Source organism: Mustela putorius, unplaced genomic scaffold (assembly GCF_011764305.1).
Source record: "Mustela putorius furo isolate JIRA1106 unplaced genomic scaffold, ASM1176430v1.1 tig00003859_pilon_pilon_pilon, whole genome shotgun sequence".
Lineage (NCBI taxonomy): Eukaryota > Metazoa > Chordata > Mammalia > Carnivora > Mustelidae > Mustela > Mustela putorius.
Genome location: NW_025422011.1, coordinates 26,964,241 through 26,992,138, shown reverse-complemented (window position 1 = coordinate 26,992,138; position 27,898 = coordinate 26,964,241). Strand labels below are relative to the sequence as shown.

The following is a 27,898-nucleotide window of genomic DNA, read 5'->3' as shown; positions in this document are numbered from 1 at the left end:
GTTTCACTGTCATGCAGAAGTCAGGCAAATGGGAACTGACATTCTCTCTCATCTTCTCTGGACAGAAATCCACCTTGGATCCCGTTCCTACCGTCTAAATCCACAAGCATTTCCTGCCGCAGCAGCAGAGGCTCCACGATGACAAAAGCAGGCAAGTCGTCCCAGGCCAATGGGTTTGAAGAGTTTCTGAGACCCACCTCCCGGCTGGGCAGAGGTGAGGGCCTGCAGGCTCCAGTGGCGAGTGGGGGTGAGCCCGGGCCTTCCCCGGGCTCCACGGTGGGAACAGTGTCCAGGGCATAGACAAGGCCGTACACAGAGGTCATAAAACAAAATTTATCTTTAATTTGTAAGTGTCAACAGCAGTACAAAAGATGGAGTATGACGACTAGATTAAGGGTAGAGAGGACAGTCTTGAGGTAAATGAGCATAAATAGGCAGTTCTTATAGACACTCCCCTGAGGGGCCGAGGCCCCTTCATGGCATATACATTATCACCCAAAGATGGCATGTTTAACATATCAGGAAAGCACCTTGTGCAAAAAGAAAAAAAAAAAAGTAGCTAAGGTGCCAACATACACCAGGATAGATAAGGACAGTGTGTCTTTCAATGTTGTCTTTTCCCTTAATTATGAGGCAGAGGAGGGGAAGACTTTGAAAAGTACCACTGAAAGATTATTCAAGGTCGAGTTTATCTCACGTCAATACTGCACAACGAAATCCAAGAAATGTGTGTATGCAACAAAGCTAAGAACAATGATTCATTCCTTTAAATTTGAAGAGATTCTTTTTTTTTCTTTTCCCATTTCTTTAATCCTTAGCAAACTTTTTTTTTCCATTATCAAGAGGAGAGTGTAAGAGACATGTGATGGCAACCCTTAAGGTAATTTAAAAACTTTACACTGGACTGTACAAGATTTTTTTTTTTTTGATAAATTATTTACATTTTCAGACTTTCAAACATATTCAAAGCAGCAATAGACACTAGTTTTTATGGTTTTTGTGTTTTTTTTTCTAATTGCCCAAATAGTTACCAGCCATGGGCCAAGTAGGTACCTGCGTTATACATAGAATTTCTACAAAGAAAATCTGCAGTTAAATTTGCTCGAGGGTATAGCGAATGCCCTTAGCATCCTAAGGGGCCACACCCACAGTGTTGCTAGAGGACCCAAAGCACAGTACCTTGACAACAAGCTGCAGTTGTCCCAACAGCCTACACGAACTTTACACTTTGAAACAGCAGCCAGCATGTCAGTCCAGCATGTCAGTGAATTGTGCTGATTAAATTAACATAGAATACAATCTCACAATATACATCACAAACAAATTACAAGGTCGGGAAATAAAAGAGTTACAGTAAGATAAGTTATGTAGTAACAGCTTATAAGCTTGTCTAAGGTAATAAAAATTTTACATGGCAAATACAATAAATGAATGAACATAAATGCTAAGCATTCTAATTTGCTACAAGCCGGAGAAGGGTACCATAAAGACTGCACTTTCAAAAAAGCAAAAACACGTATGACAAAGGAAGACAAACGGAGAATGCACATGAGCAGATCTGCAATGTGCAGCATACAAAACAGTTAAATATTTGCACATTCCCCATACTCCAAGAGCACCAGCACTGAGGCCTCACCTTATGCTTGTGGTTCTTCAGGAACAAGAAACTACTGAGCAAGACAGGTCACCGAGTTGCCGTCAAGCGTTCCTATAGCCACGGACACCAGCTGGAAGAGTATCTGCGCTAAACATTACCTTTCTGCTCCCCTTCCCCCCCACCCCCACCCTCTAGCCCTGCCCCAAAGGTACCAGCATTCCAAATACTTGTTCGTGAGCTTTTGGCAAGCAGTCTGTCCCCAGAAGGAAAGATGGGGTGAGGGTGAGAAGGAAATGTGTTTGCATATCAATATCTTCAATGATCCTAGCAGAGGGTTACGCTCAACAGTACATAGCATCAGAAACAGGACATAATCGGCAGGAATAATAGACAGAAGTTGTTTATTTAAGGAAGAAAACATGTCAGGGGGCAGATGACTTAAGGAAATGATGCAAGTGCTTCTGTAAGAGGACAAATGAGGTCATACAATATTATTATACGTTGAGAAGCGAGCTTAAGTGCCAACTCAGTCCTTAGACAAAACGTGCACAAAATCAGGCAAGGCTACAGCAACCATTCTTGTCATTTTCTCATTATAAAGGAAGACCCAAGAATAATTTCAATACATTCCTCTAGCTGCATTCTTTGTAGTTGTTGGCACTTGGTACAGGACTTCTCATATGGTTTAAAACTACTAAGTGATTCTTTTTTCCTTTCCCTAATGAGTAGGTAGAGGTCAGCTCTTTGCAAAATGAGTATATTGAGAGAAGCAGCCTCTGCCTGTGGTGTGCAAGTGACTAGGCTGCCTTCCTACTGGGGGTAGCTGAGCTTCCTCGGAACAATCCCGGCTTTCAGCTAGTGCCTGTGCTCCTGGCTCGGGAGGGTGTGTGCCGAAGCAGCAGCCCAGCTTCGTAAGGAAAAGAAAGAAGCCTTTAATTTCAGCCCTAGAGCCATCACACCCTTTTCAAACACCCCAGGCTCCAGTGGGGCTAATGTTCAGGGGAGGCCAGAATTTGACAAGCTCGACAGCGCTGTGAGCCCACACCTGAATTTAGAACTTGGCCCGGGAGACTGAGTCAGGACCCTGGCATATCGAATCAGGCCTGAGGACAAGGCTGGGGAGTATCAAATACCAAGTGAAGCAAACTGGTGTCCTCCTAAAAGATCGGGCTGTATACGCGTGAGAATGACAGATGTTCCCACCTTCCTGGAAAAGGTGCTGCATTGCCTCTGCCAAAGAGATGGAGAGACCGCCTGCCTGGCTGCTCCTGTGCACGGACTGACCTTTTCTTTCTCCTGTTCTTTCCTTTCCTCCCCTCCTTCCTTCCTTCGTCTTCCTTCTTTTCTTCCTTTCTTTCTTTTCTTCCCTTCCTTCTTTTCTTTCCTTCCTTCCTTCCTCCCCCATATGGTCCATTTTTTAGGAGAGGATCGTGGGCCAGTGTCCCTATTCTAAGTGACGAGGAAAAATCCTGATCCTGTAAATTTTTTTTTTAGCAATATGGAGATGATCTTTTTTTGATTTGAAGATACTGTGAAATAGGAGGCCCAGGAAACAGTTGATGAGCACTCTTTAATCTAATTGGCACGGCAGGACTTTTATTAACGGTCAATCTCAGAGGCAGATGCTTGCCTGTAGAATGGCATTCACGCTTCTTGCTATTAAATGGTCACAGAACTCCGTTATAAGATTTAGGCAGACTAACAAAAGCAAATTGACTCTCCCCCAAGCTGTACTGGAAATTTAGGATGCTCAATTCTTCGAGTTTCTAGAATAAACAAGTAAGTAAAATTCTGAGTCTGTGGACAGTGGGTTCCAAACTGCACGGGAACCCGGGAGAAGGGTTTGACTGCCCCAGCGACAGGTGGAACACTGCTCTCTCACTGCGGCTGCTAATTCACTATTCCCATGAGGTACAGTGACTTGTCAACTTCTAGTCTGGACCAACATATATGGATAGAGAACGAAAAGGAAATACATAACTTATATCTCACTAAGTACTCATGAACCAAAAATAAATTCTATTTCTATGTTATATTTACACAATTAGAAAAATCTAAAATGAGATGGTAAAGTCATAAGAACTTTGTTTAAGCCCCACTGAAAGGAAAATGAAGTGATCCCTATGATTGTCATTCTTAATTTCCGTGGATATTTAGAGCCACACTTGGCTAATAAATAAACTGCTTACGCGCAGAATTTAGATTCAAATACAGCATCACTGTTTGACCCAATGAAAGAGACGTTTACAATCAGATCATTCCTGAATAGCCTTACACTTTTAAGAACATGGCTAGGAGTAACTGCACCCCAGTACCGAGGCAGAGCTGGAGCTAAAACAAAGTGTTCATACACACATGTATTTTGCATAAATAAATGAAATAACAAGACATAAAAATGACTCAAATCCGGCAACTGTGAGGCAAGCCCACACGAGTCGAAACAGATGACTTTTGTTCATGTCGTTTTCGTACAACAGTTTCACATTAGTCAGAAGTGATAAAAAATACCATTTATATCCAGTGCTTATAACACTTACGAAACAACATCTGTGAGTGTGTGTGTTTTTTGTTTTTTTTCTTTCTTTCTTTTTTTTCTTTTCTTTTTTTTTTTTTTAACTATAAGCAAAATCAAGTTTCAGTCCTAAAGAACAGTCCTTTGTTCTCCACCAGCCCAGAATATTATTTTGGCATGGTCATAAAAACAAACAAAATTAACCTACTGTTCTAAATGTTTGCCTTTGTGCAAAATTAATTACATACAATACAATGCTAGCCATATAGCACTCTACCTATGCGGCAAAATAAAAAAAGGAGGAGAGAGCAAAAGCTGAGTCAAAGAGAAAGAGAAAAAAACACGAGTATGAAGTGAGGAGGAGAGGTATATAATCAAAAAAAAAATCAGTAAGACAATAATAAATATTCATTTTTGAGGAAAAAAATGGCCTCCTCCTCATTTAAAATAAATGTACAAAAACAAAGTTCCAATCCCCAACCAATACTACAAACAAAACATTCCTATCAGTACCTTAATCAGCTTATGGAGAGCACTCGCAGCTAATGACACAGCCAGTAACATCTTGGCTAGATCTATTTATTGCTATTAGGTATGGCCTTGAGCACTCCTTAAATAAATATGAAGGTACACTATTTTCTTCCAAGTGACAAAATGGCTCAAGAAATCTGATGGGGCCGTTCCTATGTCCTGGTGATCAGATTCTGGGTTGTCCCATGAGGTGAACTGTCCCATTAACTGACATTTTCCCATTGAACCACTCCCGGAGAGGCTCCCTGCCCCACCATAGGCAGTCAGTCCTGGTTTCAGGAAGGTCAAAATGGCATAGCTGAGCTTCCAGTGGTAGGAGAGGAGAATGAAACCTCACTGCCTCCCTGCCCATCAGCACATCTCCAGAGAAATCCTCCTGTGTCCAGTGCTGTTAATCGTGTTCACAGGGAGGCATGCCCTGCCCCCCAACCCATGTGGCCACCGATGGAGGGAGGGAGCCAGAGGAGCTCACCTGCTGCCCCAGGAGTCATCCGTTCCCCAGAGTTAACAGTAGGAACATCCCCTACAGGGAATGTATCTCCCATCCTTCTCCTTCCCTATGGTTTTCTTTCATTCTCTGGATGTATCATGACTATTTGCCTCTATCTTTGCCTTGAGGCGGTCATGTGGCTTCCTGCATCCTGGGGATTTCGCAAAAACAAAACAAAACAAAAACAAGAGAAACAAAAACTAAAACTCCCTAGGCGCGCCAGAAGGGCTAAGGCAGCTCAGTGTGGAGATAGATGCCAGCCCATGACAGCATCGCTGTGGCCTCCTCTGTGGCCCACAACCTTGGGCTTTCGTCTTGGCTGTGGACCCTCCTGCCTGGCAGTCACCACTGCTGCCCCTTGCTGCCGAAGGGCATTTAGGGGAAATGCCGCTGATGCAGATCCTACCACTGTTGCTAGACTGTATTAGAGGGGAAGTCTGGCGAAAGACTTGAGGTCCCAGAGAACCTCAGGGGCAGACCTGTTGAAGTGTAAGACTCTACACCTGTATCCAAATACACAGCCCTCCAGCCAGATAGACACTTATGTTTGAAAACAATATAAGTATTTAACAGAATATTGTTTCAGAAATGTTTCCAGATGCTCTGGGGACATAAAATCACTATGTACACCTTTTGTATGTAGCAGGAGAAGGAGGTGAAAGGGGCTGAAAAGATCTTCAGGGAAGGAGGGTGAAAAACAAGAATTATTAAATTAATGCCACCAACATTTTTTTTTCAAATAAATAGTAAGTGGACCCTTGACATTCTGGAATGAATAAATTATTTAAGAGAAAATGTGTTAAGACTGAATGTCAGGGTTAAAAGGCGAAGGGATAATGGATGTAGTGAGAGGTGGTCTCAGGGAGAGAAGACCACCGCGTGGGTATCTGGTGTGGTGAATGCTCTGGGGCGCGCTCGTCGCGGCGCATCACGCACTGATGGCACGTCAAGAGGCAAACACGATTGGGTACGTGCACTGTGGCAACCTTGTTCGTTCCTTACAATATCTTGTCTCCAGATTCCTGAGTACTTTACCATTTTCTGGAAAAAAAAAATGTGTGGTTTGCTAATTTATTTTAAGATGCCAAAGATTGTCTAAGACTTCGCAGTGTCTCCTTTAAGACTTCCAAAATATGAAGATTCAAAAGTTCTGAGAAAAGTTTGGCACATTCAGAGTTTAACTCTACACGTGGAAAAATGGAATTCCGAGGCCTTTTGAATATGCTCTACATGCAGCTGCACACGCTGTGGACTTTTCTGTTTCACAATATGAAATCCTCAGTTGTTCTCTCCAATAATTCAGAATAAAAACACATTCACAACCTGTAGGCCGGCACAGCATACCTGAGTGAGAATGTTTAACCCCATCTAAAACAGTAACTTAAACCTTTATCAACATCCAAAAGGAAAAAAAAAAAGTAAGACAAAAATATAAGACTTGTAAGACAGCTATGGGTTGAGATAAGTTTTCAAGTCCTGGTGTCTCATATTTAATATGTCTTCACCTAAATTAAAAAAACAACAACAACAACAATAACAATAACGACAAAAACTCAAGTTCATGAAAAATCCGGGAAAACTGAATCTGTCTCACACTTTACGAAACAATTAAGACCATTCTGCTGATGTCATTGTGGAGCCACAAATGCATGCGGGCTCTTTAAGAACTTTTTGTTGGGGGAGGGAAGGTGAAATGTCAAAGTATTTTAATTCAGCAAACAAACACTCCTCAGTTGGCACTGACAGCTTCAGGGGCTTCATTTTCACTGCTATAGTCTGATTTGGGATCATCTTCATAGTCGTCATACATTTCCATTTCATCTTCTCCATTAATCATTTCATTTCCAGCGAGGCTCCCGCCGTCTGTCTTCATACCATAAGTGCTCTGGATGACAGGGAGGCTGGGCTCTGGGCTGGCCGAGGTGCTAGAGCAGTCAGATGTCATCTGAGGTGACGGTGTGGTTGTTGCCATAGTGATAGTACCAGGATACACAACGCCTGTTCCTGTGGTGATTGGAATCTGAGGCTGCTGCCTGTATGGATTCAAAAAAATAAAATAAAACAGGGGGAAATCTGTATGGTCTTCCAGGGGGCACTCGAATTCCTCCCCCACACATTCTGAGAGGGGGCTCTGTTTGACATTCTAAGTGAACCAAAGAACGGAACAAAGGTGCTCCCTGGAGGTCCTGCACGTCCTCATCCCAGGTTGCTATGGTTGGGCATTAAGCAAGACAATGGAGCAACTTATTGATGGTTTTGAAACATAAAAGCAGGGTTCTGACAACATTGCATATGGCAAAGGTTGAATAACAATTGCCATTTGAAACCAATGCTGTAGTCAATTCCAAAAGTTACATGTGACGTCATTTTTTAAGATCTCCCAGGACGATAAAAACAAAATAACTGGTAGCGTGACATATAGTTTAGTGATGCTGCTAAGCAGGCTCCTGTCTTCAGCTTGGCTCGAGAGTCGTACAAAGGGAAGATCAAGATGAGAAGGGATCGAGTATGTCCCAGAGAGTCAGATTTAGCAAAGCATATATTTGCTATCTATGCAAATAGCTACCTATTTCTATGGCTGAACTGGAAGGGATGCTCCTTTAAGGAGCTTCTATTTTCATAATTATGGAAGGAGCATCTTGGATGTCATGACTCCCGAGGCCCTGGCCGGGCACTGGGTTGGAGTCAGGAGGGAAGAGCGGCGAGAGCCCTGTGACCTATCAGAATAACACACATTGCCTCATTTGAGATCCTAGCAGGTGCCAAGACTGGGTCACACCAGATCATTCTGTCATAATGGTACTCTGGTTCAAATAAACTTACCAGACCCTGTATGAAGGTCAGTCTCTCCCTCTACAGGGAGACATTGCTCTCTGCCTCTCAATTTCCCTTGAGGCACTGTAATTGGTTGAAAGAATTAAAGACCTATGACACCTAGCTCACAGACTATGACTGAAAAAATATTCTCATGGTTGCGATATTTACCAAGTGTTCCTCAACCTGAATGGACAATAATTACCATTTAAATTCATTTCTTTTTTTTTTTTTTTTAAAGATTTTATTTATTTATCAGAGAGAGAGAGAGAGCGCGAGCACAGGCAGACAGAGTGGCAGGCAGAGGCAGAGGGAGAAGCAGGCTCCCTGCTGAGCAAGGAGCCTGATGCGGGACTCGATCCCAGGACGCTGGGATCATGACCTGAGCTGAAGGCAGCTGCTTAACCAACTGAGCCACCCAGGCATCCCTAAATTCATTTCAAAATATCACTGTAACTATCCTTTCTGAACTTCAGTTTCCAGATGTTTATGAGAGCTGGGGTCAGGGAAGTCTTGGAAGGTCCTTTCACCTTTTAATACTCATGACTTCAGGTTGGTCCATCCCTTGAATGGTTCTTACTGACCCTCTACAATATCGTTAAATCCTTCTGTCCACCTCAGTCAGAAAAATATCCCGAATCTATGAAGAAGCAGCTAAGTTACAAGCCATTCTTTGGCTTGTAACTCTGGAATAATGTTCTCAGAAAGCCCTGCATGCCTTCCAGCCTGGTAGAAGGATCAATGATGGGAACGACCCAGACTCACTCTGTGAGATACTGCATGATGCTATCTTCTACTTTTTCCAATCCCCAGAAGGGATGACTATGATTCCTTCACCTCTGACTAATATAATATAGCAAATATTTTCATATATATTACTTCATTCAATTAACACGGCAACCCTATGAGGTATTGTCATGCCCAGGTTTCAGAAGAAGAAGGTAAGGCCTTGTGTAAAGTCCTGCATTCAACACCCAGCAGAGCCAGCTTTTAAAACTAGGTCACTTGACTTGAATTTTACCACTCTCTCCTCTCTAGATATTCAACTGACAAATAGACTATGCTCTTTGTGTCTCAGGAAAATTCCTGATTTCTATAGATCCTGTCGGTACCCAGTTGGCATTAAGACCTGATATTGATCCGTTCCCTATGAAACTCATGGTGATTTTTTTTTTTATGGCCTGAAGAAGATGATAGAGAAATCTAGATCTGCTCACAGAAACATCTTCTCAAATACTAGTTTCCCTCTCAAAGAATCAAATTCTAAAAACATTATATTCTGCTTCCTAACTTTTGGGCAAATTAACGCAAATTAAATTTCATGCTAGCCTGCCCAAGGCAGCGAATGCCTCATTAAATTTTTTACAGAACTTGGATAATTGCAATAAAAATATTTTTGCCTTAATCACATAATGAGTGTAGGGTAAAAACTTTTATTGCAATATTAACCCATTTTACAGATTTCCCAATTTGGTGAGCTAATCTGTAACATAAACTCTACATTCCATACACTAACTATCCAATGGTACACTTTCTTTTCATAAAGGACATTCTTTTTTTCAGAAAGAATAGATGGTCAGTTTTGTAGTATTTTTTAATCAAACTATCTACATGTATTGTCTCTTAAATACATTTTAACTGGGCCCCTATTATGTGCTGGTGATAATGCTTAGGTGCTTATGCTCAGACGCTTTCACGTTATCTACTTTAACCCTCACAATAAGTCTAAGAGGTGAATATTATTTCCCCTCTTTACTGATGAAGTTACCTACTAAGTTTCAGAGAGTTCAGACTGTTTGTCCAAGGCCATAGGAGCATGACAGCCAGGAGCTGAACCCTTCCTTAATGTCACAAATTCTCTACTGGATATCAAGATTAGGGCGAGGAAGGCAAGCTCACACGATCAGAAAAATACGTGGCAATATGGATCACAAACCAACTCTTCAAAACTGGGCTCCACATACTTCACAATTCTTGGACATTACGCTGGTAATTGAACACGAAAAACAAACAAATAAAACATGGGCACAACTTACTTTCTGGAGTGAGGCACATGATCGCCAAAAGCCAGCTACTGGTGGTAGAGAGATGCCAGACTGTGGCACCCACTGACTCCCTGTCTACTTCCTGCCTCATCATTGCCCCTCCTTCTTTAAAGATGTTACTTCCTGGCTTATTGTCACTCCCTCTCCAACAGTTCTTCTGCCATAATTCCTGATGACTCACTGTCCATGGAGGTGATAATACCGACACCTTGCAATCTCAAGTTCTTGACCTCTCCTCGGGGGTGCTCTGGCCCCCTTCCTGTGTCAGCAGACCTTATCATTTCCAGCTGTAACCCCACCCTGATGTCCATTTTAAACATCCAACTCTATGACCACCACATCTTCTCTTTCTAGTTTTCTTCCTCCGAAACCCCAGTCCAATAATTCTTCCACCCCATGGGCATCTACAATTCCTTGATCCTTCAACCAATTTTTGCTGTCCCTGTCCCAACCCCCATGTGTCCTGCCTTTACCTCTTTACCCAGGATAGATTCTGTGGTTAGTCACTGTCTCGCAGGTTCTCTCCCCTCCCTTACAAGGCAAAACTTGAACTCTCTGCCTACTTTTGAGCACTCCCGCATAGCTGAACTGGCTGCAGAAAAAACACACTACCATGCATACATACTAGTCTCAGATTTTTTTGAGCATGAATTTCAAATTAGCCTCTGGTGCTGTTCAGCCCTCATGTTGTACTTTTTCGTATGCCGCTCCCTCTTCTACTCTCCTAGATAATTATTTCACACCTTCTCAGCTCTCTTTAGATGTCCAACTTCTCCCATATCCTCACTCTCAATTGATGACCTGGCTTTCCATTTCATGGAGAAATTAGAAATAATCAGATGAAATTTTTCACAAGCTTCCACCAATCACATTTATCCATCTGCCTCTGTCTGTTTTAATTCTCTGCTTGCCTCCTTGTATTTTGAATGAATTTGTAATCCAAAGTAAGGCCAATCCTTTCACTTCTGCACTGAAACTATCTGTTCTCACATATGAAAGATCTCTCTCCAGTGACCGTCTCTCCCATCTGCATGATCAATTTTCCCTCTTTCCTGGATCATTCCCATTTGTACATAAATATGCCACAACCTCTCCCACTTTACTTATTTTTTAAAAAATATTTTATTTATTTGACAGAGAGAGAGAGAGATCACAAATAGGCAGAGAGGCAGGCAGAGAGAGGAAGGGAAGCAGGCTCCCCACTGAGCAGGGAACCCGATGTGGGGCTCGATCCCAGGACCCCAGACCTGACCTGAGCCAAAGGCAGAGGCTTAAGCCACTGAGTCACCCAGGCGTCCTCTCTCCCACTTTAGAAAAAGCAAAACCAACAAAACTCTCTCTTGACTCACATCCCCCTCCAGCTACTGCTCTAATTCTCTATCTCCTTTAAGGCAAAACTCTTTGAAAAACTGTGTATATTCATTCTCTTCAATTTTTCCACTAAATTCTTAAATCTACTTCAATCACTCCCAATACTCCACTGAAATACAGCTTGTAAAGGCAATACTACCAGTGCGCTCCATGTTGTTAAGTTCAAGAGTCAGTTCTTGGTCCTCATCTTACTTGATTTATGCCACTGGCAGCATTTGATAAGGCTGGCCACGTTTTGCCTGGCTGAACTGCTTTCTTTGCTGGTCTTCTGTTCTCCTTCCTATCTCATTACCTCTCCTTCTAGGTCCCTGGATGGGCACTCCCTCCTTATCAACCTGACATCAAAACTCTGAAGTACCCAAGGATCAGTCCTTGTACCTTGTCTTGCCTCTATCTAAATTCATGCCCTTGGTGAGCTTGTCCATTTTTCATAGCTTTGAATATTATCTAGGTGCTGACAACTCTCAAATTTGTATATCCAGTAAGCACTACATTCCTAAATTCCAGAGTCATATATGTATATAACTTCTTATTTGATTTAGATATCAAAACAGCATCTCAACCTTACAGATCCAAAAACCAAACTCCTGATCATCACCACATACCTCTCCTTCTCAAGGGCCTTCTGATCTTGGTTAATGATCACTTCATCTTTCTGGCTGCCTGGGTCAATCCTTGGTAACTATATGTATGTCCTCTCAAACCCTATATCCAGGCCATCAGCAAATTCTAGTGGTCCATTGTCAGGAATCCATCCAGAATCCATCTACTTCTTGCTACCTCCACCCCTACAAATCGGATCCAGGCTACCACCAACCCTAATCTGGGTTATTTATTATTATTATTTTTTTAATATATTTTATTTTTTATAAACATATATTTTTATCCCCAGGGGTACAGGTCTGTGAATCACCAGGTTTACACACTTCACAGCACTCACCAAAGCACATACCCTCCCCAATGTCCATAATCCCACCCCCTTCTCCCAAACCCCCTCCCCCCAGCAACCCTCAGTTTGTTTTGTGAGATTAAGAGTCACTTATGGTTTGTCTCCCTCCCAATCCCATCTTGTTTCATTTATTCTTCTCCTACCCACTTAAGCCCCCATGTTGCATCACCACTTCCTCATATCAGGGAGATTAATCTGGGTTATTTTAAGAGTCTGCCTCCTTATTTCAGCCATCTCCCCTTCCAACAATACTCAAAACCATAAAGTGATCTTTTTAAAACCTAAATCAGATCGTGATACTCTTCTGCTCATGACCCTTCCGTGCCTTTCCATCTCACTCATGGTCAGATTCCAAATCTTCACAAAAGCCAAAGGTCCTTTCACAGTTTGACTCCCTAACACATCTCTGATATCTCTGACTCTTCGCACCTACCCACTCTTCTCCTACTACTCTAGCCTCATTAGTTCTTGAACATGCCAATTGCAACCTTCCCTCCAGACCTCTGCAGCGGCTGCTCTCCCTGCCTGGTTCTTCTCCCAGAGACCACACAGCTTGCTCCCTCACTCTGCAGGCCTGAGCTGCTCAAGTGGGAGCTGCTCAGTGAGCTTCTGTAGCCACTCTTCTTAAAATTGCACTCTATCCTCTGACACTCCCTACACTTTCCCTACTTGACTTTATTCTAAGTACTTACTACTTTTTGATATTTATTTATTCATTGTTGATTGATTGCCTGACTTCCCCCACTGGAATGTAAGCTTTACGAGCACAGGCATTTTCATGGGTATAGCTCTAGAACTTAAACAATGCCTGGAACACAGGAGGCACATTTCATACTGCATACATGCAACTAATGAATGAATGAACAAATGAATGAATGAACTAGTGAATGGAGGGGACAAATAAAAAAGCTGGGTAACCTATCTGAGAGAAGATAAGATTTAATGAGACTAGACATATGCAAGGGAAGATAGTGGAGAAGGTATGTGAATATAACCATCTTTAAATGCTTGAATGTCTTTATAAAGAAGGAAGAGACTTGCTCTAGGATAGGGACCAAAGAAGAGGATTAGAATTTAACCAACCAAGTAGCAGAAAGGTAGATCACCACTCAGTAAAAAGAACTTTCTAGCATTAGGATATGCCCACAGAGAAACTAGCTCCCTTGGGAAGTGGTAAGCTCTCTAGCCCTAGAGTAGTCCAAGCAGAACTCAGTGAGGCTCCTATAGCGGTTGGCTACTTGAAGTATATGACTTCTGAGGCCACTTCTAAGTTACCGCTGATTCTGTGGACACAAAATCATAAGCTAACAATCATGCTGGCCTTGCTTTCCCCATTGTTGTTACCAGCATAATAAAAGACTGAAAAATCAAGTGAGCGTGGCTAATTATAGTTGCCAAATTGTGGCTTTCAAGGGTTTCCAAAATATTGCTCCGCCCTACCTCTCTTACTTTTCTTTACTGCCAGAACTAACCTCTAGGTTAGCTTCATTTTTAAACTATTGAACATTTCTGCATTTCCCTCCATGTGTTCCTGGCTCTTCTTCCTGCTAAAATAGGAATCTTGACCTCCACGTCCACAAGCCTGACCCTACCCAAAACTCAAGACCTATAGAAAAACCTCCAGGATGACCTATGGTTAGCCCTAGTGCATAGCAAGCTCTCCTCCCCTGAGCTTTGCTTGCTCTCATTTACAAAATCAGAATTAGTACTTCACTATAGATTATGTGCAGCACTATGCAATGTAGCCTCTCTTCTCTCTGTGTATATGTATGTATAACAAACTGTTATTTGCTAATATGTTTATGTATGCATCTGGTTTCTCTGACTAGAACACTCTCTGAAGCTCATTGTGTACAGAATTAATGCCTCATGTCCTGTATTAATTTAGTACAGTGCTGGGCACCTCACTGGTTTCAAATAAGTCCTTACCAATTGACGGACCAATCAATTAACAAAATGGAAAATCCAGCCAGCAGGCTCAAGCTTTGTCTATCGGAAATTACTTTCCTAAAAAGCATTTTTCCTTCCTTTACAGATCAATTGCAAAGTCAAAATTCAAACACTGCAGATTTCACAAACAGGAATAGCTGGCAAATATTGGGCTTTACAAATAATGAATGTGCACATCAAAACAAAAGCTGTAGATGTTCGTAAAGGTATACACATGCAGCGGAGATGAGCAGAAATGGCTAAGTACCCCTCCTCCCAGCCCCAGCAAAGGGTAAAGCCAACCCTGATAGAGCTCAGCATTATTGTATGGCTTCCAAATCACGGGAATGTTCCTGGAATATCGTCTAGCTTCACCATTGCAAAAAACCCCTATGTATTAATTTGGCAAATCCCCCTTGTTTGCTGTTCTTTCAGACTTTTACAGCTTCTATAAATGAAGACAATGAAGTCCGTTTCATTAGGAGATAAGCCTACATGTCGTACATCTCTGTAGTTAATACTGCAGTAAGAAGTGGAAAGAATAGCAATCTTTTTATATTACCTGTTAGAAACCCTAATCTGGCTTTCTCTATAGGAGGACAATACTGAAAATAGTACAGCTAGCCTATGCTAATCAATTATATTTATATTTGATTCAACCTCTTTTGGATTAAGATCAAAATGGCAAATGTTCAAATCCCTTCTAGCATAAGGCCCTAGAATATAATTCTTTTATATGTATATAGATACATACATGCCATGTAGCATTATTTTTCTAGAATAATAATATTTGCTCTGATTCAGGGCTTCCTATGTGCCAGACGTTGTTTTTAGCACTTTAGATAGATCAAGCTATGCAATCTTCAGAAAGGCCCCATGTGGTAGATATCATGGTCAGCTCTCCATTCTATTTATGAGAAAACTGAGGGGCAGAGAGTTTAAATAAGATTCCCAAGGGCAAGTGGAGACTTCAGAGGAATAACGATTGCTGTGTATTAGTTGCTGAACCCAGGAAGAAGCAGAACTGGTATTTGAGACAGAACAGTCTGGTTCTAGAATTGGTGTCCATAAGCACTGCACTACATAACCTCTAAGGAGTTTGTAGGCTCTAAGTGAGGGATGTGTGTACAGGTAGAAAGGTCACATGGCTTGTCTTCATGTAAGCCTGGTTTAAACCTCAGCTCTGCAATTTACTAACTGTGTGGCCTTGGACAAATTATTTAACATCACTGAACCCTGTGTTTTTCAACCCCATAGTGAGGATGATATTGCTTATCTTGTAAATTGGTTGTATTTGCAAAGATCTATATAAATCACTCATCATAGTATATAGTATAAAGTAAGTATTCAATAATTTACCATTATTATTATTCAAAGAGTAGCCCAAGATTTGATATTTTATAGTACCTGCATAATCCTCTATGCGTTCACAGGGAAGTTATTGAATAAACTTCAAATAAGAGGAAGTACATTGGGCTGGAATTCTTTAGGAAAAGACAATAGTGTAGCTACATGAATATCATTTCTACATTAATAGTACTCATTGAAATTATTAAAAGTTCTAATACTTAACCTGTCGATCAAAGGGGTTAAGTCTATGTTATTCCATTTCATATTATTGGTAAATTTATTTCATAATAGCTGAGTGAAAAAAAATCTAGCTCAATGAACTTTTAGTTGTATTGTCAGTAAAATGCACGACAATGCTGAGCAATATATGTAATTTTATTGGCTCGAAAGTTATGCATGTCTTTTCAAAATCAGCTATAAAAATTGATCTCACCCCCATTCCCTCAAGAAGTCAATAGCAATCTTTGAATTTCTTGTTTCTTTTCCCTCTTGTAATAACCTCACATCTAATGAAGATGAATTTCCAAAGATGAACCCCAGGGAGTTAATAATCTATCAAATACAACTACTTAAAAGAGAATACGAATCCTTAAGTAGAAATAATACCTGGCTTTGGGTTGCAAATATTACCAAAGCTGGGCAGAAGGAAATACTCAGCATCAAAAATTAAAGAACAAGACATTCTGCTCATTGCCTACATCTCTGTAGCCCCCCTCCACAGTCCAAAATTATCCTTCTATGATGGATCCCCTACGTTACCAGGAACAGGATCCTTCATCTCTAAAGACCAAAGCTGCTTTAATGCCATCACGTACCACAACCAAAGGTCCTAGGAGCCCTTTTCCAAGTTAGCACAGCTATGCTCTTAAGTGTGCCAGAATGGGGCGATGAGGCATATTTTGAGGCAGCTGTGGTAAGGACAACTCCTCAGTCGTTAGGCATGACGGAGGCAGAGACCTGGATTTAAACCTTGATTCTTTCTCACTTTTTGGCAGCCACAGGACCTTGATTTCTTTATCTTATTTGGAGGATTACGTGACTTATAGATCTAAAATGTCTAGCATACAGGATACAGTAGACAATAAATGGTAGATGTTGTTGACTTGTTTTAATGTTTTAAAATTTTGACATGGGTTGCCATGTGTTGGGTATTTTGATCCTCTGGTAAGGGGAAATAAGTTAAATAGAATTACTGCATCTCATATTTTTAAATAAGTATCAGGGAACTTAAATGGTACCTCTGACAGCCTTCCAGACTATGGCCAAAGAGACCCATTGTGTATCGTTAGGTACACAGAGACATGGCATGAAAAAAGAGGGGAATCACAAAGGATCTCAAACTTAAACTCTGATTCTCTGCTCAAAGGAGATTATATACAGTCTCAGAGACAGGATTAAAAGAAGACATCATCACCCAGTTAAAATAAATGTGTATTTTGTTTCATGTGACTATGCTTCTCAAAGGGCACTATGAATCGGTATTTTTCATAAATCATCTAAATCGTCAGCAAATAGCCTCCTGCATTGTACTTCTGGTGTTTAAAGCATTATTTTTAAAAATGTAAACATTTATAATACAGAAGAATTTGATAAACCTAGTTTGGCATGGCTTCCTCTGTTCATAGTAGGATTCTCAACAAAGTGACTTAAGCCTCCCTTTACCTCGAAATAGTTCTGCCACGGTGTAAAGAAACCCATTGACTATCTGGTATAACCTAAAATATAGTTTTATTGTGATAGCAAATCCATATTTAATAGTAAGGATAAGGATAAAAACTCACCTTTATTGATCATGTACTAAGCGCTTTGAAAGTACTTCGAAAAGCAATGCCTCACTGAATGCTCTCAACCATTGTGTGAGACGGGTACTGTTATTTATTTCATCTCGTACACGAGGAAAGAGAGGCTCAGAGAAGCTCAGTAACTTGCCCAGGTGGGTGGCACAGTGCTTGAACCTCAGCAGTCAAGCTCTGGAGCCCACGATCCTCTGCAGAACTCTCTAGGGGAGGGCACAGATTCATGGATCCAGACTGCTTTCATTGTCCTTTCTTTTTCTTATTCTATTTACTATTCCAAATTAATTTTATGCTTCTAAACATAGGCTTCTGAAACCAACTTTTTATTCTGTGATGTTATTTTATTTTATTTTATTTTTTTAGTGTCCTTAAAAATAAACAGCTCTTTACTTTTGCTCTAAGGTACATGTTTTCCTCACCTGCAGGGGCAGCTGTCCCATTCCCCCACCATATAATAGCCCCTCGGTGCTCCCCCGGTTAACAGCAAATCCAGATGCCTTTTCACTCACTCCTCTCTCTTCAGGCCTATCCCAAGCATCTCCCCAATCGGATTGCAGCTGCCTCAGGCCAGGGCCTCCAGAAAGGTCCTCTGGTTTGTCAACCCCCTGGGCTTCTCGGCTTGGGCCTGCTGGAACCGACAGGCATCTGCACCCCCACTTATCCCAACTGCTGTGGTTACAAGGGGCCTCTTTTCAATGCAGACAGCCAGTCAGCCAAGTCGAAATTTATACCAGAAATCTATTACCTAATTTTTAAACAAAATGACATGAAATCAGACTTGAAGATATCAAAAACATGTCTAGTTTCTGATTTAAGCAAGAAAATCCACATTGTTATTGCTTCCACCACAGAATAATTTACTGCAACAGGAGTTCTGGATCTTAGGCCAAAAATGAGGTCCTCTAACCAATGTCAAGGCCAATTATCTTGTGGTAGATCCCACAACAAAAGCAGACTATTGTGATTAGAATCAGAAGCACCACCCAGAGAAGCTGGAAAGCTTCTGGGGATTTCTTAAGTTAGTTTTTAGTCTTTCTCCCTGCATGTCTGCTTAAATAAACTACCAGCAACTTTGTGTGTGGGCACGGAACATCTTAGATTAGTCTGGGAGACAAGGAGAGGGCGACCAGGTTTGTTTTGAGCTGTTGAGCAGGAGCCAGGCTGCAAGACCGTGTGTGTGTGTGTGTGTGTGTGTGTGTGTGTAACACTGCAAAGATCACCACAGCCAAGTGTGTGTGTGTGTGTGTGTGTGTGTGTAACACTGCAAAGATCACCACAGCCAAGCCCCTGGGTAGGTCTCGACCTCCTCCCTTCCCTGATCTCCTTCCCAACCACACTGCCTGTAGCCAGCCTGCGGTTTCCTACCGGGAAGGGAAAGCCCAGGTGGCTACGTTCGGGAACACTCACCCCACGGTAAAGAACTGCCTCATCTCCTGCCTCCGAGACCTCATCAGCTGCTTGTACTCCCCGATTCGGAGCTTTTTGCCATCAACAATGCAGGTGCGTTTCGGTCGAGGTTTGTATTTATAGTTCGGGTACTTCTCTAAGTGGATCTTGCTTAGCCGGGCCTGCTCTTCATAATAAGGTTGCTTCTCTTGGTTGGACATGGATTTCCAGCGAGACCCTAAACATAAAAATAGCCTTCAGTACCCAAGTGGTCAGGGCCCCATGTTGGTGGCGAATACCGTATACGCCTTCCCACGGCTTCGCTCGCTGGCGCTGTGTAGCCCCTGTCCTCACACACCACGAAGTCTCCCAAGGAGTCTTTCAGAGATGCAAAAAGCAAAGGATAATTTCGCATGTGATACATTTATTACATTATTTCTGTCCATAACTTAAAGCTGGTGCTATGAAAGATGTATCATTTTAAAACACATCTCTGCTACTTAAAGATCACCTCCTATGCCAAGGTCCTTTCCCGGTTATCTATCTGTCTCTCTCTCTCAAGGGGTGAAAAACCTACACGTCCAACAGGGACTCTCAAGGCTGATGGGATTCTCAGAAAAAGCTCTCCTGGTTGCAGAGATTCAAACATCTCCCACCCTTGTCCAAGCAGCTTTAGGGAGGCTACTCTGTGATAAGATGTCAGTTGATGCGGCTACCCTTCTGTATATAAAAACCCCCTGTGCACACCGTCTCCCCTGGCCCCAGGGTAATTAAAAAGCCTAAACCCTACCTAAGAAGTTCTAGCTTTCAAGTCGGAAGCTACAGTTGGAATTATATACACCATTTTCAAGTACTATAAACGTTCATTTAAACCTGTATCAGTGACAGCACAAAAATTTTTAATGTGGTTTATAGAGGAAGAAGGAAAAGTATTCACTTCTCTAATATTGTTTATAAGGAATTATCTAAACACTTGACGAAGAAGGGATGTGTTTTTTTACATGTATCAAATTGCATTTTTGTGTCTCGCTGGTGAATAAAGCGGTAACAGCTGTGCTGACTGGATGTTAGCTATTCTTCAGTGGAGATTTTTCATACATAAACAAATGGAAAGTTGTGCAAATATTCTCTGTAGCCAGCAATATCCTGGTCTGCTTTAATAGCACATCCATCCCTGTTCTTTTCTGATTGTTGTGCAAAAGTTGTGTAGACAGTCTATGCAGATCGGCTTCTCTGGGTTCTGCTGACTCCCAGTAGCTTAAAGCCCCATTTAACAAAGGATTCTTGGTGCTCTTGAAATACTTGTGCTTTAATGTGTATATTTTCATGAATACACTTACTATATTCTTAATAAGTTTTTTCACAGAACGCACACCAATAATATAGATTCCCCACAGCTGCCAAAATGGAAACAGAGAGGTTCTGTGCCCATCTGAGAGTCTACTCATGCTGCTATTAAAATGGCCAAAAAAGGGGGAAAAAAAAATTTCAAAGTTAAGTATCAAATTTCAAGGACAGGGGAACACTGATTTTCTTTTAAATGTCTATTAACTAGAATAAAAATTTAATATATCCATGAGGAGCTTTTTGGTTTGAAAGGTACTTAAGTTGAAAAGGAATAACACTATCCCAGAGCATATCTCAGAATCTCTAAAAATAACACCCCGTTTAATTGGGATGACATTTAGTATCCATCTTGAAATTCAAAAATCAAAAGGGAACAACTTATTTTTTTTTTAACATTTCACCACCATTTGATCTTATGTATGTTTTAAATTTTCTTAGAGGTTACTGCTTCCCCATGTCTCAGAATCAAGTTAAATTATTTATACAGTGACAGAACATGTGTATTTGTGTATGTCCAGATCACCGATATTTACTAAGGTTAAATATTTATTGCTTTTGAACAAAACATTTAAAAAACGAAAACCACAGTTTAAGTCTCTAATGTTTTTCAGCTTTTTAAATGGCTTCTTTTGAGATTTTGTCACTTCGTGACAGCTTAAATAGAACAGTGCCTTCTGTGTTTTTTCTTTTTAAAGAGGAAACATGTTGACGGTAATGCTACATGTTGAATAAAATATGTTCAATATGTTGAACACAAGAATTCCAAACTGTATCATCTGCACCAGGCAAGCTTTACGCTCAGAGAATGAGGCTTTGGTTTAATCCCGAGGAGCAGGAGAATCACTCTGGCAACTGACCACAAAATGGGCCTCTGCCCTGTGGTCTGTGTGTTCAAGTCTCTGCTCTAAAATCTGAACTAGTCATATCTTATTAAAGTAAACGCAGTTTCATTCTACGAGCTTTAAAGTTATCATTCGAGGCTCTGTTCAACACTCTAGGAATTGCACACGATTTGGGGGCTCACCCCAGTTCCTGGTGAGAACCCAAGAACACTGAAGCAGAAAACTGTAGCATCTGTGCACCTTTCTGAGGTTTCGTAGCAACTTAGGGATTGAAGAAGGCCGAATAAGAGAAGGAGATTAGGTTGTCTCCACGGTTCCTGTTTAGCGGTCACCTTTCTGATTTGCCAAATTCACAGTATATAACAGAATGTAAATAATTTTGTCTCTACAGTAAGTTTTTGGTCAGTCCTTCCCCAGCACCCGGGGATGTGTAACCCTTAAATCTAAATGCCAGGCTGCGGGTTGGGGGACACAGAGGTGATGACCAAGACTCCCGAAGCAGCCTGCTGAGCTACATCCAATGTCTGCAAACCACAATCTCCCTCAGGGCTCAGGGGACACCCCTGTTTACCACTCTCGGGGCTCAGGGGAAGGCGGGTAGAAGGTCAGCATCAGAGACTGCACTCACCTAAGATTTTGCTAATGTTGGAGTTATGCATGTCGGGGAAGGCCTGAAGGATTTTCCTCCTCTCATCCTTCGCCCAAACCATGAAAGCATTCATTGGTCTCTTGATGTGTGGCTCGCTGCTGGCCCTGCTGCGGGCATCCCTGTAGACTCGTGCTTCAGCCACAGTGGCGCCTCCTGTTGGCCAACAATAATACTGCTGTAGTTTAGCTGCAGAGCCATTCATTGCTTTGCTTCCTGTAATGTCAGGGCAGGAAGAACAAGACAGGTGCAAAGCATTATTATCTGAGTAACGTAACACAACTTGTGCCTGCTTCGGCCAGTTTCCCGGGCCCTTCTCTTCTCTTGAAGGGACCTCTTGGGAGAAGATGGTTTCAAATGACGATTCTACAGGCCCTTCTGATGGAGGCCCCAAAGACACACAGGGAAGAATTAATTCTGCATGTTTTTACATACCTTGTACATTCTTACTACAGTCAGTTGCAGGGGGATGATTTGACAATAACTGGCATTATTTTATTAACCTTTCCTGCTGTGATTCCTCCCTTCAAAAGCAGGCTCCCACCCCCACCTACCATTTAGCCTCATTTGCCAAAAATTGCAGCACTTTAGATTATCTCTTTACCTCAAATAGAATTCTTTCATGCAGTACTACGCCTTGTCCCTTGCTCCTCTCAGTGCCTGGAAGCCCCTTCTCCTCATTCTTCATGAAATCCCAACAAGTCCCACTCATCCTTCAAGGCCCGTTCCAAATGTGGTGTGTTTCACGAATTAATTAATTCAATACAAAATATTAACTGAGCAATTACTATGAGTTAGGCATTATGCCAGGCCTTAGGGATGCAAAGGCCAATAAAACAGACTCTGCTTTTAGGGAGCACACGGAACAGAGGGGCATAGACCCCAGGCAATGTCACAGAGTGTACAATCAGTGCTACAATATTGAAGTGAACAGGGTGCCAAGAGGGCATCAGACAAGAGAGTCAGCAGAAGCGATGTCTAAGCTGTGTTGTGGAGGATGAATAAAGATCAGCATGTGAATAGAGGAGGGCTGTAAAGACAGATGGGAAGGGTAATTCAGGCCATAGGAACAGCATTTGCAATGATGTTCCCCGGGCTACATTCATTCCTCTTTTATGCTACCTGCTCCAAAGTAATTACTTGTTTATGGGACTATCTCTCTCTGATCTCTCCACTCCATCCTCAGGAATATGAAACCCCTAAAGTCGGTGTTTATGTTGTACTCATTCTTGTGTCCCCAGGATTTCCCACGTAATAGATATTCAATAAATATTTATTAAGTAAAAGATTGGTTTTCAACTTCTATGCAAACTAGTAGACTAAAAGGCATTTATTTCAAGGGTCCTGATATGTTTTTCTGCTGTTTAAGAGTCGCTCTTTAATGTTTCCCCATGTAACTATACCTAAATCTCTGACATTTTATCATTTCCGAAGAGGTGACTCCGGCTAGTAACATACTAGATTGAAATCCCTTTGAGAATATGGCAAGAACTGGCTCTCGTTCACTGCTGTATCCCTACGTTCTAGTAAAGCAATTGACATATAGAGTTTTAATTACAAACTATGTTAAATTAGTGAATTATGGAACAGATGAATGAATGAATAAATGAAACATTTTCATGAACCCTACTAGCGTGACACACAAAGTATGCTTTGCAATGTGGCATCTACTAAATATCCCCCCCGATAGATTGAGAAACTTCTATAGCTAAACGTAAAGTGGTTGGACTGATGGCGTCAGCCAGGATTTCTGCTGCATAAACAGGAAAGCCTACTCCCAAAAGTTTAGAAGCAAAATATACATTAAAACCAACATTTCCACTTTCTGGAAAAAGTAAAGCCTTTCAGCTCAGTGGAGTGATTATACAGGAACAACATGACCCAATCAATCTCTGGCCCTTCTACTCTATTTCTAGATACCTTGATTAAGTAGAAATTTGTTTGTGTCAGAGCTGGTAATAAATTAGAACATTAAAGTGCACTATTATTTGACAAATATGATCATCATTTATAGCAAACAAAAGACAGGATAAAAGGGCCCCACCGGCTAATATTATCAATTCTTTTCTAAACATGAAAGAGGGCAGAGGGGCTACTATTTGAAGGCCATGCAAAAATAATATATTTTATAAACATCCCTTCTTTTAGGCCTACTAGACAGAAATGATCCCTTACATGAAAAGTCTCAGACCCCGAGATGCATAACTAATCTGCTACCTTTTTGCCACCATACCCACAGTACATTAATTTCATTTAAAATGCACTGACCATACAGGATAAATTGATTTCACTTTATATGGGTTTGACAGCCATGTTTATTGTGCAGTGAAATGTAGTGTAGCTTCCAGCTGACAATATCCATCAACACAGGGCAATATGCTGACTGCTGGGCCAGATGAAGGCATACATTACTCTGGAAGTGAAACACTCATTCAGATACGACAGTGTCTTCTCCTGAGGATCACCACGGTAATTTATGATGCCCTCAGTGCCATTACTTTACAACTGACATGGATTCAGCAATTTATATACTTGCATGCATACACATAAAAGGAGACAGGCTTGTGGAGAATGTCAGATGCAAAAACATTTCAATATTATTCTAAGTTAACTACTATGCCACAGGTGATTAACATTTGAGATCTGCTTTTACTGTCCTAGCTTTCTCTCCACCTCCAGCAAAACCAAATAGTCGGCTTCTATTTATTTATTCATTTAAAAGATGTATTTCATTGTGATGTGAAGTTTTACTCTTCTACGGACTGATAGAAATCATGGTGGATTTTTAGCTCCTAATTTTAGACCCTGATTCTCCCAGACATGTCTTACATAGGTTCTATCGCTCTCTCTCATTCATACCTCAGTCTTAATATATCCTCCCTACTCTCCTCTATCCTACTAAATTCTACCCTTTTCCAAGGGACAGACTCAGGTCTCACCCCACCAAGTACCCTATATTGGCCTTGCCCCTTTCTCCCATAGTACATATGGTCTATGTGACACTGACAGTGAATTAATTACATAGAAGATACCTAGGACTCACAACAAATGTTCCCATAAACTTAGAAATTCAAGCACAATACAAAGTATAAAAATGTGAATTAGGAAATGGAAAATAGAAACACTCCGAGTGGGGTTTTTTTTTTTTTTTTTTTTTTTTTTTTTTGCCTCCTCTCCTCTCTTCCAAAGAAAGTCAAGTGGAAAATGAATGAGGACATCCTGACCTAAACTAGGACTGTTATATCAGCAAACCAAGAGTTGAGGAGAAACTTATCCAGGGAGGCCAAGGTTTGAAACTACTTTTAAACCAGATCTGATATCGGATCAGAGTCAGAATTTTAAGGACATATTGAAGGCACAAAAACAAAAGAATATTTAGAAAGTGTTCCTTAGCTTTCCTAAACTTTGCTTCATAAAACAAAATGGTTAAGGAATTGTTGCAGCAGTAGAAATACATATGACTGGATAGTTGTGTATAAATTCAGAAGTTTTAAAATGAAGATTGTATATTATGTAAGCATTTTTAAACACATAAGGAAAATTCTATAGAATAACACAGAATTGTTTTCAAAAGGTGTGCTATTAGTCTGAATAGTTGAAGCCTAAAATCCACCTTCTGTTATAATTAAAATCTACATCTCTAGTGTGACTTCATCCTGCTTCATTCATTTTTAAAAATAACACTAAGTTTAAAAAAAAAAAAAAGTACTTTATTCTAAAATAGCCAATGCTCTGTGTCAGAATCCAGAATTGTCCTAGGGAATGTCTCCCAATTCTACAAAGCAACCTCTTACTTTTAAGAGCAGAGGACTCATTTGTGAGTTAATTATTCACAATATAGTTCCTCACCGAAAGCAGTCTGAAGAAGCCTAGACCCAAAGCTTTGTACCTAAAAACTACTGCTTTCAGACTGACCTAAGTGTCTTTCGTTACAAGCGGTAGTAATCCTAAATGACAGTTACTGGAAGGCCAGGAGGCCAACACCGCCACACTAGGCACCATGGGAAGGCAGTATTCCCTGCACTCCAGGAATTCCTGCTCCCTTCAGCTTTGCCAGGGGGCTTGGTTTGATTAATTCATCCTTTGTCTCCCCATATCATAGTCTGGGTAAAGGCAAACTTTCAGTTAGACAAAGAAAGATAGTCCATGGGGAGAAAATAGAAATTGCCAAGGCAAAGACTTCCTTAGAAATCTGTGATTTAAATGATTTAAAGAGAAGACAGAAAGTTGAGTTTTTCCAGGTGGGTTGGAAAGAAGGCCAGTGTAACCATCATAGACTATGGCAATGATCCTGCACTAATCCTAGAGAGGCCCCCTTCCTGGGTAAATTCCAAGGGTTATGTTAGTGAATGAGTAAGTGTTCGATATGTGTATATATATAAAGTTCTCCCTAAGGAAGAAATGTGGCTAATTCTATAATGTGCCTAGTAATCACTTATTTATGCACTAATTCAGCAAACACTTCTGACACATTTCAGATAGACCCAAACTTGTGACTGGGTATACAAAGAATGATAACACATGTGCCTTTTTTTAAAAGAGATTTGGTTTAGTGAGGGAAATGGACTCATAAATAGAAAACTACAAAACAGTGTAAGTGCCCACAAAGGTAATTTAAAAATACCATGAAAGCAGAGAAGAGAAGCTATTGATATTGTTGGAATGAACAGAGATGACTATCAGGGAAGCTTCAGAGATGCAGTGGTACTTGAGCAGCATCTTAAAGGAAGAAGAAAAATTTACCGGTAGGTATGAATTTTAAAGTATTCTAGACTGGAGAATTAGTGTGAACAAAGGTACAGAGTTATAACAAAAAATTGATAGGATTTTAGGGTATAAAAAGAAGCTGGCTATGCTTGGGCTTATAGAAAAAAATAGAGGAGTGCTAAGACATGAAATTAGAAATGTAAGTAGGAGACAGATTGCTAAGTACCTTGAATGCCAAGCCAACAAGTCTTTAAAGTTTTTAAGCAGGTTAGTGACTTGAACAAATATATTCAAAGGAGACATCAACATGGAAACTAAATGAGAAATTCTCTCTGACTGATCTCAATGATTACTAATGAACTGATAATAAATCTATTATTTATAATCTACAATGTACAATATATTGTAAAGAACTACAAGTTGTGCGTGGCTCAGTCAGTTAAGAGTCTGTCTTAGGCTCAGGTCATGATCTCAGGGTCCTGGGATGGAGCTGGCCCACATCGAGCTCTCTGTTCAACGGGGAGCCTGCTTCCCCCCTCTCTCTGCCTGCCTCTCTGCTTCTTGTGCTCTCTCTCTTTCGGCCAAATAAATAAGTAAAATCTTTATTAAAAAAAAAAAGAACTACAAGTTGTACAAGCAACCACTAAAATTAGACCTAGAGATAACAACAACAAAACAGAACAAACAAATAAAACCTCAACAGAAAGAGAAATTGTTATGGCGCACATAGTGTAATTAGCAAACAAGAGCTTTAAAGTCACCATTATAAGCGTGTTTGAGAACTTGAAAGAAAGATTGTCATAATGAATACATAGACATATTGGGGCAACTCGGCAGAGAAATAAATTAGAAAGAGAAATGGAAATTCTGGAACTGAAAAGTATATTTGAGATGAAAATTCACTGATTGGATTTCTCAGAAGTTTGGAGTGCAGATAAAGGGCCAGTGAACTTGAAAATACATCAAAAGAAACTATCCAGTCTTGAAAGCAAAGAAAATTTTTAAAAACTAAAAACATAAACAGAGACTGAGAAATATATAGAATGCTATTAAGTATCCTGAAATATGTGTAATTGAAGTTACAAAAAGAAAAGAGAGAATCATGACTGAAAAATATTTGAAGAAACACTGGTTGAAAATTAATGGAACTTGGTGAGAATAATCGTCTTACAGGTTCAGGACATTCAGATAAATGCAGGCAGAAAAAACTCAAAGAAAACCATACCTGGACACTAGCCAAACTGCAGACTACCAAAGACAAAAAAAAAAAAAAAAAAAAAGGAAAGTTCCAGAGAAACAGGATATATTACATACAAGGTAACAATAATATAAATGATCACTGATTATTCATAAAAAACAATGAAGGACTATAGAACATCTTCAGAATGCCAAAATTAAATGAGTTGGTTCAAAGATTTACCTGGTGAATATATGCTCCAAAAACAAATATAAAAATACATTTTCGGAAAAATGAAAGCCAAAAAAAATGCATTATGTGCAGACCCATACCAAAAGAAATACTCAAGGAAATTATTCAAGATGAAGAGAAAGAACATCTGACAGAAACTTAGACATACAGGAAAAAA

General features: G+C 40.6%; 1 protein-coding gene across 18 annotated transcripts in view; it reads right to left on the bottom strand.

The window, feature by feature from the left end:
* Positions 1–319: 319 nt before the first annotated feature.
* The window catches only part of SOX6 (SRY-box transcription factor 6), a 609,548-nt gene continuing 581,969 nt past the window's right edge, over positions 320–27,898 (bottom strand). For 15 of the 18 annotated variants that reach the window (XM_045066197.1, XM_045066194.1, XM_045066196.1 and 12 more), the window contains 3 exons: positions 21,588–21,821; positions 18,792–19,008; positions 320–7,163 (listed from right to left, as the gene is read on the bottom strand). In XM_045066197.1, coding sequence (XP_044922132.1) covers positions 6,860–7,163; positions 18,792–19,008; positions 21,588–21,821 — 755 coding nt within the window. In that variant the 3' untranslated portion in view covers positions 320–6,859. The remainder of the gene's footprint in view (positions 7,164–18,791; positions 19,009–21,587; positions 21,822–27,898) is intronic. The other 3 variants (XM_045066192.1, XM_045066193.1, XM_045066203.1) reach the window with 1 other exon arrangement.